The 13,538-nt window shown below is 40.4% G+C and overlaps 2 protein-coding genes across 3 annotated transcripts in view; one reads left to right on the forward strand and one right to left on the reverse strand.

The window, feature by feature from the left end:
* Positions 1–13,538, forward strand: part of rnf41l (ring finger protein 41, like) — a 389,670-nt gene that overhangs the window by 203,092 nt on the left and 173,040 nt on the right. The gene's annotated exons all lie outside the window — the stretch shown is intronic.
* rad54b (RAD54 homolog B) overlaps positions 1–13,538 on the reverse strand; it is a 210,860-nt gene that overhangs the window by 77,826 nt on the left and 119,496 nt on the right. The window contains exon 3 of the mRNA XM_043688055.2: positions 5,826–6,092. Coding sequence (XP_043543990.1) covers positions 5,826–6,092 — 267 coding nt within the window. The remainder of the gene's footprint in view (positions 1–5,825; positions 6,093–13,538) is intronic.

Consider the following 13,538-nt stretch of genomic DNA (forward strand, 5'->3'; position numbering starts at 1 on the left):
AGTTAACTGTCTCCTCGCTACTCCATTGAACATGCTGCTACTTGACCTTCAATTTTGTCTGAAGCTGCAAAGTTGGAGAAACACAGACAAGCTCAGGGTCTGACATGAAACTCCTCTTCACCTTCACTGAGAATCAACTCAGTGCATCTCCATTAATCCTACGGAACAAACTCAGGGCAACTCTTTGTACAAACCCTGGGAGAATCGTGTTCTGTCTGGGTCATTTTGACCTGAATGGAATGTAATCTGCAGAGGTCTTAAATTATGAATGAGGTGTAAGAGCATACAAAAGCATCTGAAAATTTTGCCATACTTTTCAATAAGATAGCAGTTTATCTTAATACAATAAATACCTATACACCATTTTATATTCTGATACTAGATCATGTCACCACAGACTTTTTAATGAATAATATTCATTTCTGTCGAATGGATCAAGGAACATGTCTTTTTTGATCATTTTACTAGAAGTGGGCGGCATGGTGGCACAGTGGTTAGCACTGCTGCCTCACAGCGCCAGAGACCCGGGTTCAATTCCCGCGTCAGGTGACTGACTGTGTGGAGTTTGCACATTCTCCCCGTGTCTGCGTGGGTTTCCTCTAGGTGCTCTGGTTTCCTCCCACAGTCCAAAAATGTCCAGGTTAGGTGAATTGGCCATGCTAAATTGCCCATAGTGGTAGGCGAAGGGGTAAATGTAGGGGAATGAGTGTGGGTGGGTTGCGGTTCGGTGGGTCGGTGTGGACTTGTTGAGCCGAAGGGCCTGTTTCCACACTGTAAGTAATCTAATCTAAGTAATCTAATCTAATCTAATCTAAGTGGTCGGAATTCTGAAATAAAAATATCTGCCACAAATCCCTTTGAAAATGAATAGCCAGTCCGCTTTCTAATTCTTCCTGTTGATAATGCTTTCCCATCTTGCTCATCACATTTCACAGCTAAGATGGTGATGTTCATATGTTTATACAATACAGTAGCTGCCTCTGATAATAAAGCAGCTTGATACTAAGTCACAACAAAAGAAAACATTCATCCACAGTGGGCCTGCAGTTTTACCCAAGAATCATACAGAAAAAAAAAAGTCCTATTTAAAATCTCTAGTCCTGTGCTGAGAAAACAGAGTTTGGACAGCCACTTAACTGGTTTCAGTGTTTCAGGGTTACAGAGGGCATAATAATTCAGTGAGGAATTCCACCAATGGTCACTACCAGAAAATACTTTTGGAAATTATTAATCTAGATCATGAGATTTGGCTATGATGACCCCTCTCATTAACCTCAAAGTCCTTTTCCAACCTCCTCTACAACTCCAATTGCCATTCACCACTCAATGCTCAACTACGTCACCCATTTTGACAGGATGTTAGAAGTAGGTAAAAGTGAGGACTGCAGATGCTGGAAACCAGAGTTTAGATCAGAGTGGTGCTGGAAAAGCACAGCAGTTCAGGTAGCATCCGAGGAGCAGGAAAATCGACGTTTCGGGCAAAAGCCAAGGATATTAGAAGTGACCAGTTACTGTGAAATGGCATTCCAGCATCAGTTAATTGGTTCACACAAATAAAAGGGAGAAAGGTTACAGAGAAAAATCATAGACTAAAATATTGTCAACAAAGCTTTTTAGTAGTTGCTTTGAAGTCACACTTCACTATTTTCTAGCCACAGCACCAGTTCATTGTCCAGGGAGGCCGATAATGACAACTTAAGGAAATCTATAATCATTGGCACATACAGCCAAGGCATGGATAAGTGGAAAAGAAACTGCCAACACAGTCATGCTCACTGGTGTAGTGTGGAGGAAATCTGGCCTCACTATTCCCATAATTCTCAGATAGGTTAAAAATGTTATCCAAGTATCAATTAAGCTATTGGTAGATCCATGTGAACGGCAAATAAAGACCAAGTTTCTGTTCTGAAAGAGAGTCACAGAAATGTACAAAACGGAAACTGACCCTTCAGTCCAACTCGTCCATGCCGATTAGATATCCCAAAGTAATCTAGTCCCATTTGCCTGCATTTGGCTCACATCCCTCCAAACCCTTCCAATTCATATACCCATCCAGATGCCTTTTAAACGTTGCAATTGTACTAACCTCCTCACTTCCTTTAGCAACTCATTCCATAAACGCACCAGCCTCTGCATGAAAATGTTGCCGCATAGGTCCCTTTTATATATTTTCCCTCTCACCCTAAAGCTATGTCCTCTAGTTCTGGACTCCTCCACACCAGGGAAAAGACTTTGTCTATTTATTCTATCCATGCCCCTCATAATTTTATAAACCTCTACAAGGTCACACTTTAGCCTCTGACGTTCCAGGGAAAACAGCCCTAGCCTATTCAACCACTGCCTATAGCTCAAATCCTCCAACCCTGGCAACATCCTTGTAAGTCTTTTCTGAACCCTTTCAAGTTTCACAACATCTTTCTGATACGAAGGAGACGAGAATTGCATCCAATATTCTAAAAGTGGCCTCACCAATGTCCTATACAGCCATAACATGACCTCCCAACTCTTATACTCAATGCTGTGACCAATAAATGAAAACATACCAAACACCTTCTTCACTATCCTATCTACCTACAACTCTACTTTCAAGGAGCTATGAACCTGCATTCCAAGGTCTCTTTGTTCAGCAATTCTCCCCAAGACCTTACCCATTAAGTGTATACGTCCTGCTTTGATTTGCTTCTCTGAAATGCAGCACCTCACATTTATCTAAATTAAACTCCATCTGCCACTCCTCAGTCCAATGGCCTATCTGATCTAGTTCCCATTGTACTATGAGCTCGCCATAGTCCCAGGGGACTTAAGGCTGCTCCCTCATTAGAGAGAGCCAAACAACTATTTATTTCATAGATTTTAATCACAGATAAGGAACTGTGAAGTGCCAAAATTTAACTCTGCTGTTAGATCTCTTGCAGTGCAGTGGTAGAGTTCCTTCCTCTGGACAAGGATTCCAGCCTTTAAGTTCCACCTGCTCCAGAAGTGTGCAAGAACATCTCTGAACAGGTTGATCAGAAAATATCTACAACTCTACTGTTTAAAATTCTAATCTCCCCTCTAAACCTCCCAAGTCACTCATACAAAAAGACGCAAACAAAAAATATGTGGTTTTATGAATTAAGGGAGTAAACTGGGATTCACAGTTCAACTGCACCAGTCCCTAGGATTCACGGAGATAATCATTTTGATCATCAGGACTTTCTATTCTTCAAGCTCTTTCTTCAGTTTCTTTTCACTTTGAAGGAAGAGGCACCAATTGTACACTTCCTGTAAAATCTAATAGTTACAATCTAAACATCACAACTGCAGCAACTGGTCAGAGAAATATAAACTAGCTATCCTCAGCATTTAGGTACTTTACTGGAGACTGTGTGTGTGTGTGTGTGTGTGTGTGTGTGTGTGCGTGCGTGCGTGCGTGCGTGCGAGAGAGAGAGAGAGCGAGAGCGAGCGTGTGAGAGAGAGAGAGAGAGAGAGAGAGCGAGCGAGTGAGAGCATGACACACACTATCTGTCCTTTCAGCAGTCCAAAGGCCTCTGCCAATATCATTTGCACCCACATGCTGTTCAGCAACTCAAGAGACAATTAGGTAGTTGTCAGCCCAATGGTCTTTGTCATCTACAGATGGTCACAACTCCACAAATCAATCAGCAACCTGCTGCCTGCTAAATCTCACTTTGCACATAGTTTGCTGGAGTTGCCCCATCTCCTGTTACATTTCTCCTGCTGCTTGCAAAAAAAAAGTGTAAATTTGACTTAAAGTAAGTGCCAATAGCTTGCTTTTTAAAAAAGTATGGCAATTCCTTTCTCAGTCCTTTTCCCAATTCAGTGCATAGTTAAAAATAAATTAAAGATACACAGACTTTACACTACATCTCTAGCCAAATCAATACCGTGTGTTCATTGAGACAGCATGCCCTGACAAAAACATTCTTTGCAGTGGTCCTGTCATATTCAGAATATAAAAATCTGATTGCCAAATGATGCTGCTGCTGAGATTCACAGTATAAATCACAATTTTACTAGTATTTCCATTCCCCTCCTGTAAGGGATGATGTTGGTTCAGCTGTCACTTTTCTTCCAAAAGCTCATTACACAAAATTAGCCTGAGACTAGAGATACATTTGCGGATTTCATGTCTATCCATTGTTTCACATAGCCTAAATTTTTATTGATTAGTCAATGTTTCCATCAACTAAGTGGAACTTCAGGACAAAAATGTAAAAACTGAGTCCAATAATCACAAACAAAATGATTACCTCTTTTTTGTTTGCAAATAAAATCACGACTTCCTGGTCACACACGATCATTGAAAGTTGATTTAGGCACATGCACATTTCTTATAGATGTGTAAATGTTAGCAAACCCTCATGGAACTGAGCAATTCTAAGGGTATATTTCTAATTAATTTTTAATAATATCTCTCCATTTGTAAACTAAAGTTCTGCATTTTACACCAAAGCAAAAGACTGTTCTTGTAGATGAACCATGCTTCCTAAGCAGTGAAGCAAGCCCTTGTGCTCAAAGGAATGAGAGATAACATGCCCACAGCTTATAACACATATCTTTATTATCGCTAGATTGCACAAATAATTTCTACTAGATACACATGTCAATTTCAATAAAAATGAATATCAGGAAAGCCAGACTCTGTGTAACACACTAACTTACAAGTCACACTAGCAACAGTGAATTTCTGAAGCTAGGGCAAATAACAATGCTAATTAAAAGTAACTTGCTGGTGCACAATGTTAGCAAGAAAAAGAAATGCAGCATGTTAAAATCATTCTGTCAGTAGCATCTATTCCAAGTATCAAACTGTACTTAATTGATCTCATTCTGCCAAAAAAAGGCAGTCTTTTTGGAAGATTCAGTGTAATGGCTACTCCTATATGATTTTCTGTCTATGCACTCAAGTTAACAGTTTAACGTAAGAGAAAATTCTTTGTGAAAGTCCATGGGCTGAAAAATTAATGGATTGTTGATCAATGGCAAAGTGATTTTGTACATGTCAAAAGTAGAGCTTTAAATGTACGTTCTTCCAGACTTTGACATTTTAAGCTTGGAATTTATTAGCCCATCTGTACAATTCATACCAATTTTCCTCCACCTTTAACTTTGAAACATCTTACATCAGGTAACATACAAGTAGAACAGCAGGCAATAACATAGCAGAATTCCCAAAGCTTTGTATCTGGTAAGCAGAAGATCCTATGATTTCATTGCTGCAAGATAAACTGGTGATACTCAGAACTGAGGAAGGGTCACTGGACCCAAAACATTAATACTGATTTCTCTCCACAGATGCAGCTACATCTGCTGACCTTTTCCAACAATTTCTGTTTTTGTAATGCTCTGAAGACATGGGGTCATGTCCCACTGACAACAGACGGTGGAACGAGAGCCAATTAATAAAACTGGAACATGTAGTTCAAATCAGTAATGATGACCATCATCAATTGTTGGAAAAATCAATCTGGTTCACTAATGTCCTTTCTTCCTTTAAGAAAGAAACTTTATCATACGCCCATTTATGTCCAAAACCACAGTAACCATGGTTTATTCTGAATTACCCTCTGAGATAGCTGAGGAAGCCACTCAGTTTCAAGGGCAGTTATGCACGGCCTGCAAATTCTGGGCTTCCCAGTGATACCTAAATTCTGTGAATTAATGAAAGGAAAATATTCTTTATCTTATTCTTTATCTTATTCTTTGGTTGGATTTTTCCAGTTTTGTAATTTGTGGAAATTATGGTTTTTCAAGAATTTGTAATAATGATGTCCTAACGCAAATTGAATATAACAAATTGATTTTAACATTAACATGCTTACCTTTTCCGATGTCTTTGCCCTCCATGTCCTTGAGAACTGCAGACGTCTTTCTGACAATCAAGACTGCATCCCCCTCCCATTTCTTGTGTTTTTTCTTTGATGCTTTACACCACAAGACACTGTAGTATGTGGTGAATGAACTGGACACGTTATGTTCATCGTGATTTTCTTGATTTGTCTGATGTGACACAAGTGGCAGTGATGTGCGAATTTGTTTTGGTACTGCAAAGAGTCGGGATGGCTTCAGCTGTTGCTGAGGAACAAAACCTGCACAAAAGCAAAATATGCTTAGATTACAAACTGTATTGAAGAAGAAAAAATACACTTATATGAGAAATATCAATTCAGGCTCTGGAGCAGATAATGATCATTAACTGAGGAAAGTAAAACTACATAATATTCCCATTTTCTTGTGGAGTTCACTACCCAAGAGTGCAGTGGACAGTAGGACACAGAGTAAATTTAAAGAGAAAGACAGATTTATATTTGGTATTAGGTTAAAGGGTTATGGGGAGCAGGCAGGAAAGTGGAGTTGAGGCAGTCATGAGTTTAGCCATGATTGCATTAAATGGTGGAATAGGCAAGAGGGGCTAAATTGCCTACACGCATTGTTGGTTCTTATGTTTTTTCAGGAAATGTTGCACTGTATACACATCAAATACAAGTTATACCCCAAACTCATTTAAAATGAAAGTCTCATAGATATCCAGATTTGAGTTGCTTGATCAGTTCAAAGTCTGTCAAACGTAGCATGGCTTGAATACCATACAACACAATGGAGGATATTCTCTATGCAAAGATGGGACTTTCTCCCCACAATGACCATGTGATGGTCACTTCTACTGATACTCATGGGTGGATGCAACTGTGACAGATACCGATTAGTGAATTCAAGGTTAAAGAGGTCAGTTCCTCTTGTTGGCACCCTCAGTACCTGCCACAGACTCAGTCTGGCAGCTATGTCTTTTTGGTCTCAGCAAGCTTGAGCAGTTACAGAGCTGCTGGACACTCTTGGTAATGGACACTGAAGGCCCCCATCCAGAGTACATTCTGTGTCATTGTTACCCTCAGTGGTGTTCAACGGTGTCATGCAAGATTGTTGACTGTTTGATTATATTATGTGTTTGGAAATGTTCTGCTATTATACCCTTTATAATAGATTCTAGTATTTTTTCCCCTAATAGCAGATGTTAAGCTAACTGACCTATAGTTACCTGGTGGAATTTTTGTCTCCATCCCTCCTTGAATAAGGGTATTAACATTGGCAATTTTCCAACTCTCTGGGACTATTACAGAAGCTAAGGATTCCTGGAAGATTACTACCATACATCCACCATCTCTGTTGCTACTCCCTCGAAAATCCCATTAGGTCCACAGAACATATCAGCAATTAGCCCTATTAGTTTCCTAATCACTCTTTTCTCTGAAGATAATTATTATATTTTTTTCCTCACTCCCCTTTAGTCCCTTTTTTAATATCTCTGCAATGCTATTTGTGTCCTCTACTGTGAAAATTGATGCTAAGTATTTTTTCAACTCCTGTGCCATTTCCTGGTTTTCCATTAGTATTCTCACAGCCTCGTTCTCTAAAGGGTCAGGGTCATTTTGGCTTCTTTTTTCCTTTATACATATTTAAAGAATCTCTTATTGTCTGTTTTTATAGTACTTGCTGTTTTCTCCCTCTTTTATTGGTTTTCTTTAATACATCCAAATTTCACAACCATGTCAATCTCCAAAATCTTGTACAATAATTGTGTGCGTGTCTAAACATCAGCTTCCAGCTGACTCTGTAGTCCTATATTTCAGATCCCATCCCAGAGTTTGTCATAAAACACAGACACAAAGTCTATTCCACTTCAGGAAAAGTCATGCTCCAGTAACTCAATCACAGTCACAGTTTATCAAGTCTGACAGACATACATTTAGGGTTGAGCGAAACCTTCTACCACATACAATACCTTGACTGGTTAAGTGAAATTACAAGTCTTTAGCGAGTCAGCTTTTATGCTCCTCCAGTCAGAGCAGTAAGTAGAAACTCAAATCTTTACTTGCCCCCAAGTATTGTTGAAGTAGCCGACTCAGTAAACTGACAAAGTTAGTTTTCTTTGGTGCTCTTGGCTCTGCAAGAACCTCTAACTAGCACATTGAGAAAAGCGTAACGTATTAAAGACAGGAAGTAAAATAGAAGATGAATGAAAAATGCTGGATATATTTAGTAGCTTGGCAGCATCTGTTGGGAAAAAAAGTTAACTTTTGAGGCAGATATTTTTCTCTGGAAAGTTATCACTTGACATTACAGAAGTCAGAAAATAAGCCAGCTGAAATATCATATTCCCTTTTTATATGTGTTCAACTTCGCAATGTGGCACTCTTGAGAAAAAGTCCACATTCCACATTTGGGAACATGGTGGCCAAGTGATAATGTCACTGAGCTAGTATTCCAGAGACCAGTCTAATACTTAAGGATCATTGGTGCAAATCCCAGCATGGTAGCTTGTACAATTTAAGTTGAATAAATAAAATCTGCATTTGATAGCATAGTGGTATAGAGATATAATAGTTGAGTATTAACAGATGGAGCTACTTAACAAAATGACTCATCAATACAGGTATGGTAATTCAATGTATTTGTGTTTAAATCATAGTTAACAGATGCCAAGTATTAATTTTAGAAACGAGCAGTGACTGATATCATTACAGCTGGTGAGATTAAGGTTAAATCCCAAAATTACTAACAAGTGTAGCAGCCTGCTGACAACTAAAAGATAGATAGATTGCTAACCTGACCAAACATCGAGGGATGTTGGGTCTATTGGCAAAGTAAAACACTGAAGTCACAAAACCCACACATCAGACACAGTGCAAACAAAGTAGCCACGTGCTAATGACATTAGCATAATTTAAAAAGCAACAGTTATCCTAGACAGGCATATCTCCAACAACTTATCCACCACACTCAGGAGGGCCCAGATAGAAAGACACTGGGTCCTGCCAAACAAAGAAACAACCATTCAAATGTTTGACAATGTCTCAAACTATTAAGTGTGTCTCCCTGATTGGCTAGAACTATAGAAAGTTCCAGAACACCAATGAAAAATATTTAAACACAGGGTTAATCTGCAGACTGCTCTCTTGGAGTCTTGAATCTTCTGGACATTCTGAGGAGAGCAGCATGGCCAATGACAGAGAACTGCTGACTGTCCAGAGAGAGGGAGGAAGAGCAAAAACTGCTTTGCAGTCCCACAGAGTCTAAGGGAGACAGACTTGAGAAGCATTGTAAGGTTAAGGGGCCAAATAAGATTACAGATAGTATTGTTTTGTCACAAAAACTATTGTAACTTGTTTACAAATAAAGTTGGGACAGTTTTGCATTTGTACCAACTTGTGTTCACATAGATTTGACTGCTTCAGTATTGTCGGACACCTGGGAAATTCATGCATAATATTCTAGATGGAGTTGTCTAACTTGTGTTAACAGATTTGGACAGCCAGTCAATTGAGCAAGTTAACATTTGGATACCAAGAGTTAGTATACCAATGATTCAACCCCATCTGGAGTACTGGGCAATTGGCACCACACTTCAGCAAAAGGAGAAATTGACCTGAGAAGAGGATTTGTACACATGCACCAGAATGAAGCTGGAGACAAAAGGATTAAATTATGAGATCAGATTGCATAAACTAAACTTGTATTTTTTCGAATTTAGAAAGTTAAGGTTGATAAATTAATAAGGCTAAAGCAGAAGTTGATTTTCTTTTTTGGAAAGGGCATTAAGGAAGTTAACCATCACCTAGCTGAATGGAAGAAGTCTTGAAGGACTGACTTAGCTAAAAAAAAACTTGGCACGCAGGGGACAATTTCCAAGTTTGCAGATGACACTAAAATTGGAAGAACTATAAACTGTGAGGAGGGTAGTGTGGAACTCCAAAAAGATATTAACAAGTTGGTGGAACGAGCAGATAAGGTTGAATGTAGTGAAGTGTGAGCTGAAACATTTCGGTTGGAATAACACTGAAAGACAATAAATAGTGGGTACAATTCTAAAGGGAGTGCAGGAGCACAGAGTTCTGAGTGTATATGCGCACAGATCAACAAAGGTGGCAGGACAGTGAAAAGAGTAGATAATGAAGCATGCTAGGTTTTTGGCTGTTTTAATAAGGGCACAGAGTACAAAAGCAAGGTGGTGATGTCGAACTTGTACAAGACCCTTGTTAGACCTCATCTGGAATATTATGCAGCGTGGATGCCACATGATGGCAAAAATGTGAATGCATTCAGAAGAGTGGAGGAGCCACTTACAAGAATGGGACCAGCTATGAGAATAGATTGAAGAAATCAATACAAGTCACTTATCTCGGAGCAATGGTGGCAGTCAGGAGGAAATGACACAGTAACCTGCAAGACTAGAAATCAAGTGCAATGGAGATTCAAGCCTAGTCTTTACAGGGTACTTAGCTTGGAGCAGCAACAGCCGGACTTCAGGAAGGGACTAGTAACTGGTAAACTGCAGGAACACCACAAGAATCTTCAGTGCAGCTTCTGTTGAAGTTATAACTCCATAGGTGAGAAAATGTCCAGATTTGAGAATATTGGTCACTTGATAATTACTGATTAACCTTTCTTATCTTACAGATTTATAGCAGTGGGAACTTAGCTACAGTTAACCTTTTCATAACCGTAGTGATAGAGTAGGAAATCTAATGCTTCTGGTTTAAGGCATTAATTATATGTGTAAGAGATGTTAGGAGAGGCCAGCTGAGTGGAATGTGTAATTTGTCACACGTGGGGAAGCCTGGATGCTGCCAGTGTCCTAAATGACTACATACAGAAAGTTCTCCCAGCCTCAGAAGCTGGAGCCCTGGGTCTCAGAGCTTGAGCAGCAGTTGGAGACAACTGTGGATCATTTGCAGGACTGAGAGTTATGTGGATAGCATGTTTAAAGAGGTGGTCACACCACAGCTCAAGGGACTAGAAGAAAGAAGGGAATGGGTGAGCACTAGACAGTCTGAAAGAACAGGCAGATGAATGGCCTATGGGACCACTTGCTTTTAGCTGTCATGGCATAGAACATAAGAACAAGGATGTAATATTGGAGTTGTACAGAGCATTGGTTAGACCACAGCTGGACTACTGTGTGCAGTTCTGGTCACCTCACTACATGAAGGATGTGACAGCACGAGAAAGTGTACAGAGGAAGTTCACCAGGATGCTGTCGGGGATGGAAAAATTGAGCTATAAGGAGAGACTAGATAATCGTTTCTGCTCTACAGAAAACAATCCAAGCATAAGTGTGGGACATGATTGAGGTGTATAAGATTATGAGGGTTATGGACAAGGTGAATATACAGCACTTATTCCCATTGGTTGAGGGATCAATCATAAGAGGGCATAGTTTTAGTGGAAGGGGCACAAGATTCAGAGGGGATTTAAGAAAAAGCTTTTTCACTCAGAAGGCAGTGGGAATCTGGAATGCACTGCCTGGGACAGTAGTAGAAACTGGAAAAGTCACAACGTTTAAAAAATATTTGAATGAGCACTTCAAATATCATAACATTGATGAATATGGAATTAGTGTGTCTTTAGTGGTAGTTATGTCAGTACAGACGCAATGTGTCACAGTGCCTTTTCTGCACTGTAGGTCTCTATAGGACCAGAAAAAATTGTGACCGTAAGAACTGCTCCTTTTTTTGAGATATTTTAGGTGTTCGAGGTGACTTCCTCAAATTCCAGGAGCAGCAATTACTGTGTTATACGCTGTTGCATTGTTTTGTATCTTTAGGGAAAAAAGTCAAAACAACAGCACTTTTAAAAGGAGAAAGACAGACAAAAGGCAGTGACCACCTGATTAATGAGGGGGAGAGAAACCTACACTGCTAACTGACAGTAGTGAATCTGCACAGTTACTGCCTTTGTTGTGGGAGTTCATGTATCTCTGGACATCAGAGTGCGTCTAGGAAAAATTAACAAACAGTGAAATTCACAGCTGACCTTGGAGGAACCTGTGTGGGAGATCTCACAGTACAGGAACAGATAAGTGCATAGTTTTTAATGTGTAACCTTGCTGTAAGTCTACTGTAATGAGTAGAGTGGGTTCTTTCTTGATTATATGTTTTATTGAGATAACAGGAGTCCAGAGACAGTATAAACTTGTTAGGGTGAAGGGAAAGGATGGTAGGTATAGGGAATGCTGGATGAATAAAAAAATTGAGGTTTTGGTTAAGAAAAAGAAGGAAGCATATGTCAGGTAGATAGATCGAATGAATCCTTAGAGGATAAAGGCAGTAGGAGTATACTTAAGAGGGAAATCAGGAGGGCAAAAAGGGGACATGAGATAGCTTTGGCAAATAGAGTTAAGAGAATCCAAAGGGTTTTTACAAATACATTAAGGACAAAAGGGAAACCAAGGAGAGAATAGGGCCTCTCAAAGATCAGCGAGGCAGCCTATTGCATGGAGTCGCAGGAGATGGGGAGATACCAAATGAGTATAGTGCATCAGTGTTTCCTGTGAAGAAGATATAGAATGTGTGGAAATAGATAGTAACAATTTGGGCGGCACAGTGGCTGGTACTGCTGCCTCACAGCACCAGGGTCCCAGGTTTGATTCCAGCCTCGGGCAACTGTCTTTGTGGAGTTTGCACATTCTCCCTGTGTCTGCGTGGGTTTTCTCTGGGTGCTCCGGTTTCCTCCCACAATCCAAAGATGTGCAGGTCAGGTGAATTGGCCATACTAAATTGTCCACAGTGTTAGGTGCATTAGTCAGAAGGGGTGGGTGGGTTACTCTTCGGAGGGATGGTGTGGATTTGTTGGGTCAAAATGCCTGTTTCCACATGGTAGGTAATCTAATCTAATATAAACTTGCAAAATGTCTATATGACAGAGGAGGAGATGCTGGATGTCTTGAAATGCATAAAAGTGGATAAAACCTCGGATCTGATCAGGTATGTCCTAGAACTCTGTGGGAATTTAGGGAAGTAATTGCTGGGCCCCTTGCTGAGATATTTGCATCATCAATAGTCACAGATGAGGTTGGAAAGTCGGAGGTTGGTCAACATGGTGCCACTATTTAAGAAAGGAAGTAAGGAGAAGCTAGGGAACTCTTGGCTAGTGAGCCTGACATCATTGGTGGGCAAGTTGTTGGAGGGAATCCTGAGGGACAGGATTTACATGCATTTGGCAAGGCGAAGACTGATTAGGGATAGTCAGCATGGCATTGTGCATGGGAAATCATGTCTCACAACCTTGATTGAGTTTTTAGAAGATGTAACAAAAAGGATTGATGAGGGCAGAGCCGTGGACGTAATCTAAATGGACTTCAGTAAGGCGTTCAACGTGGTTCCTGGTGGGAGACTGGTTAGCAAGATAAGATCTCAGGGAATACAGGGAGAATGAGCCATTTGGATACAGAATTGGCTCGAAGGTAGAAATGTGTTGCTGGAAAAGCGCAGCAGGTCAGGCAGCATCCAAGGAACAGGAGAATCGACGTTTCGGGCATAAGCCCTTCTTCAGGAAGGGCTTATGCCCGAAACGTCGATTCTCCTGTTCCTTGGATGCTGCCTGACCTGCTGCGCTTTTCCAGCAACACATTTCCAGCTCTGATCTCCAGCATCTGCAGACCTCACTTTCTCCTCGAAGGTAGAAAACAGTGTGGTGGTTATGGTTGCTTTTCAGACTGGAGGCCAGTGACCAGTGGTGTGCCAGGAGGATTGGTGCTG

This window comes from Chiloscyllium plagiosum, unplaced genomic scaffold (genome assembly GCF_037043375.1).
Source record: "Chiloscyllium plagiosum isolate Xiang-an unplaced genomic scaffold, Cpla_swu_hap1 HiC_scaffold_4, whole genome shotgun sequence".
NCBI classification, from domain to species: domain Eukaryota; kingdom Metazoa; phylum Chordata; class Chondrichthyes; order Orectolobiformes; family Hemiscylliidae; genus Chiloscyllium; species Chiloscyllium plagiosum.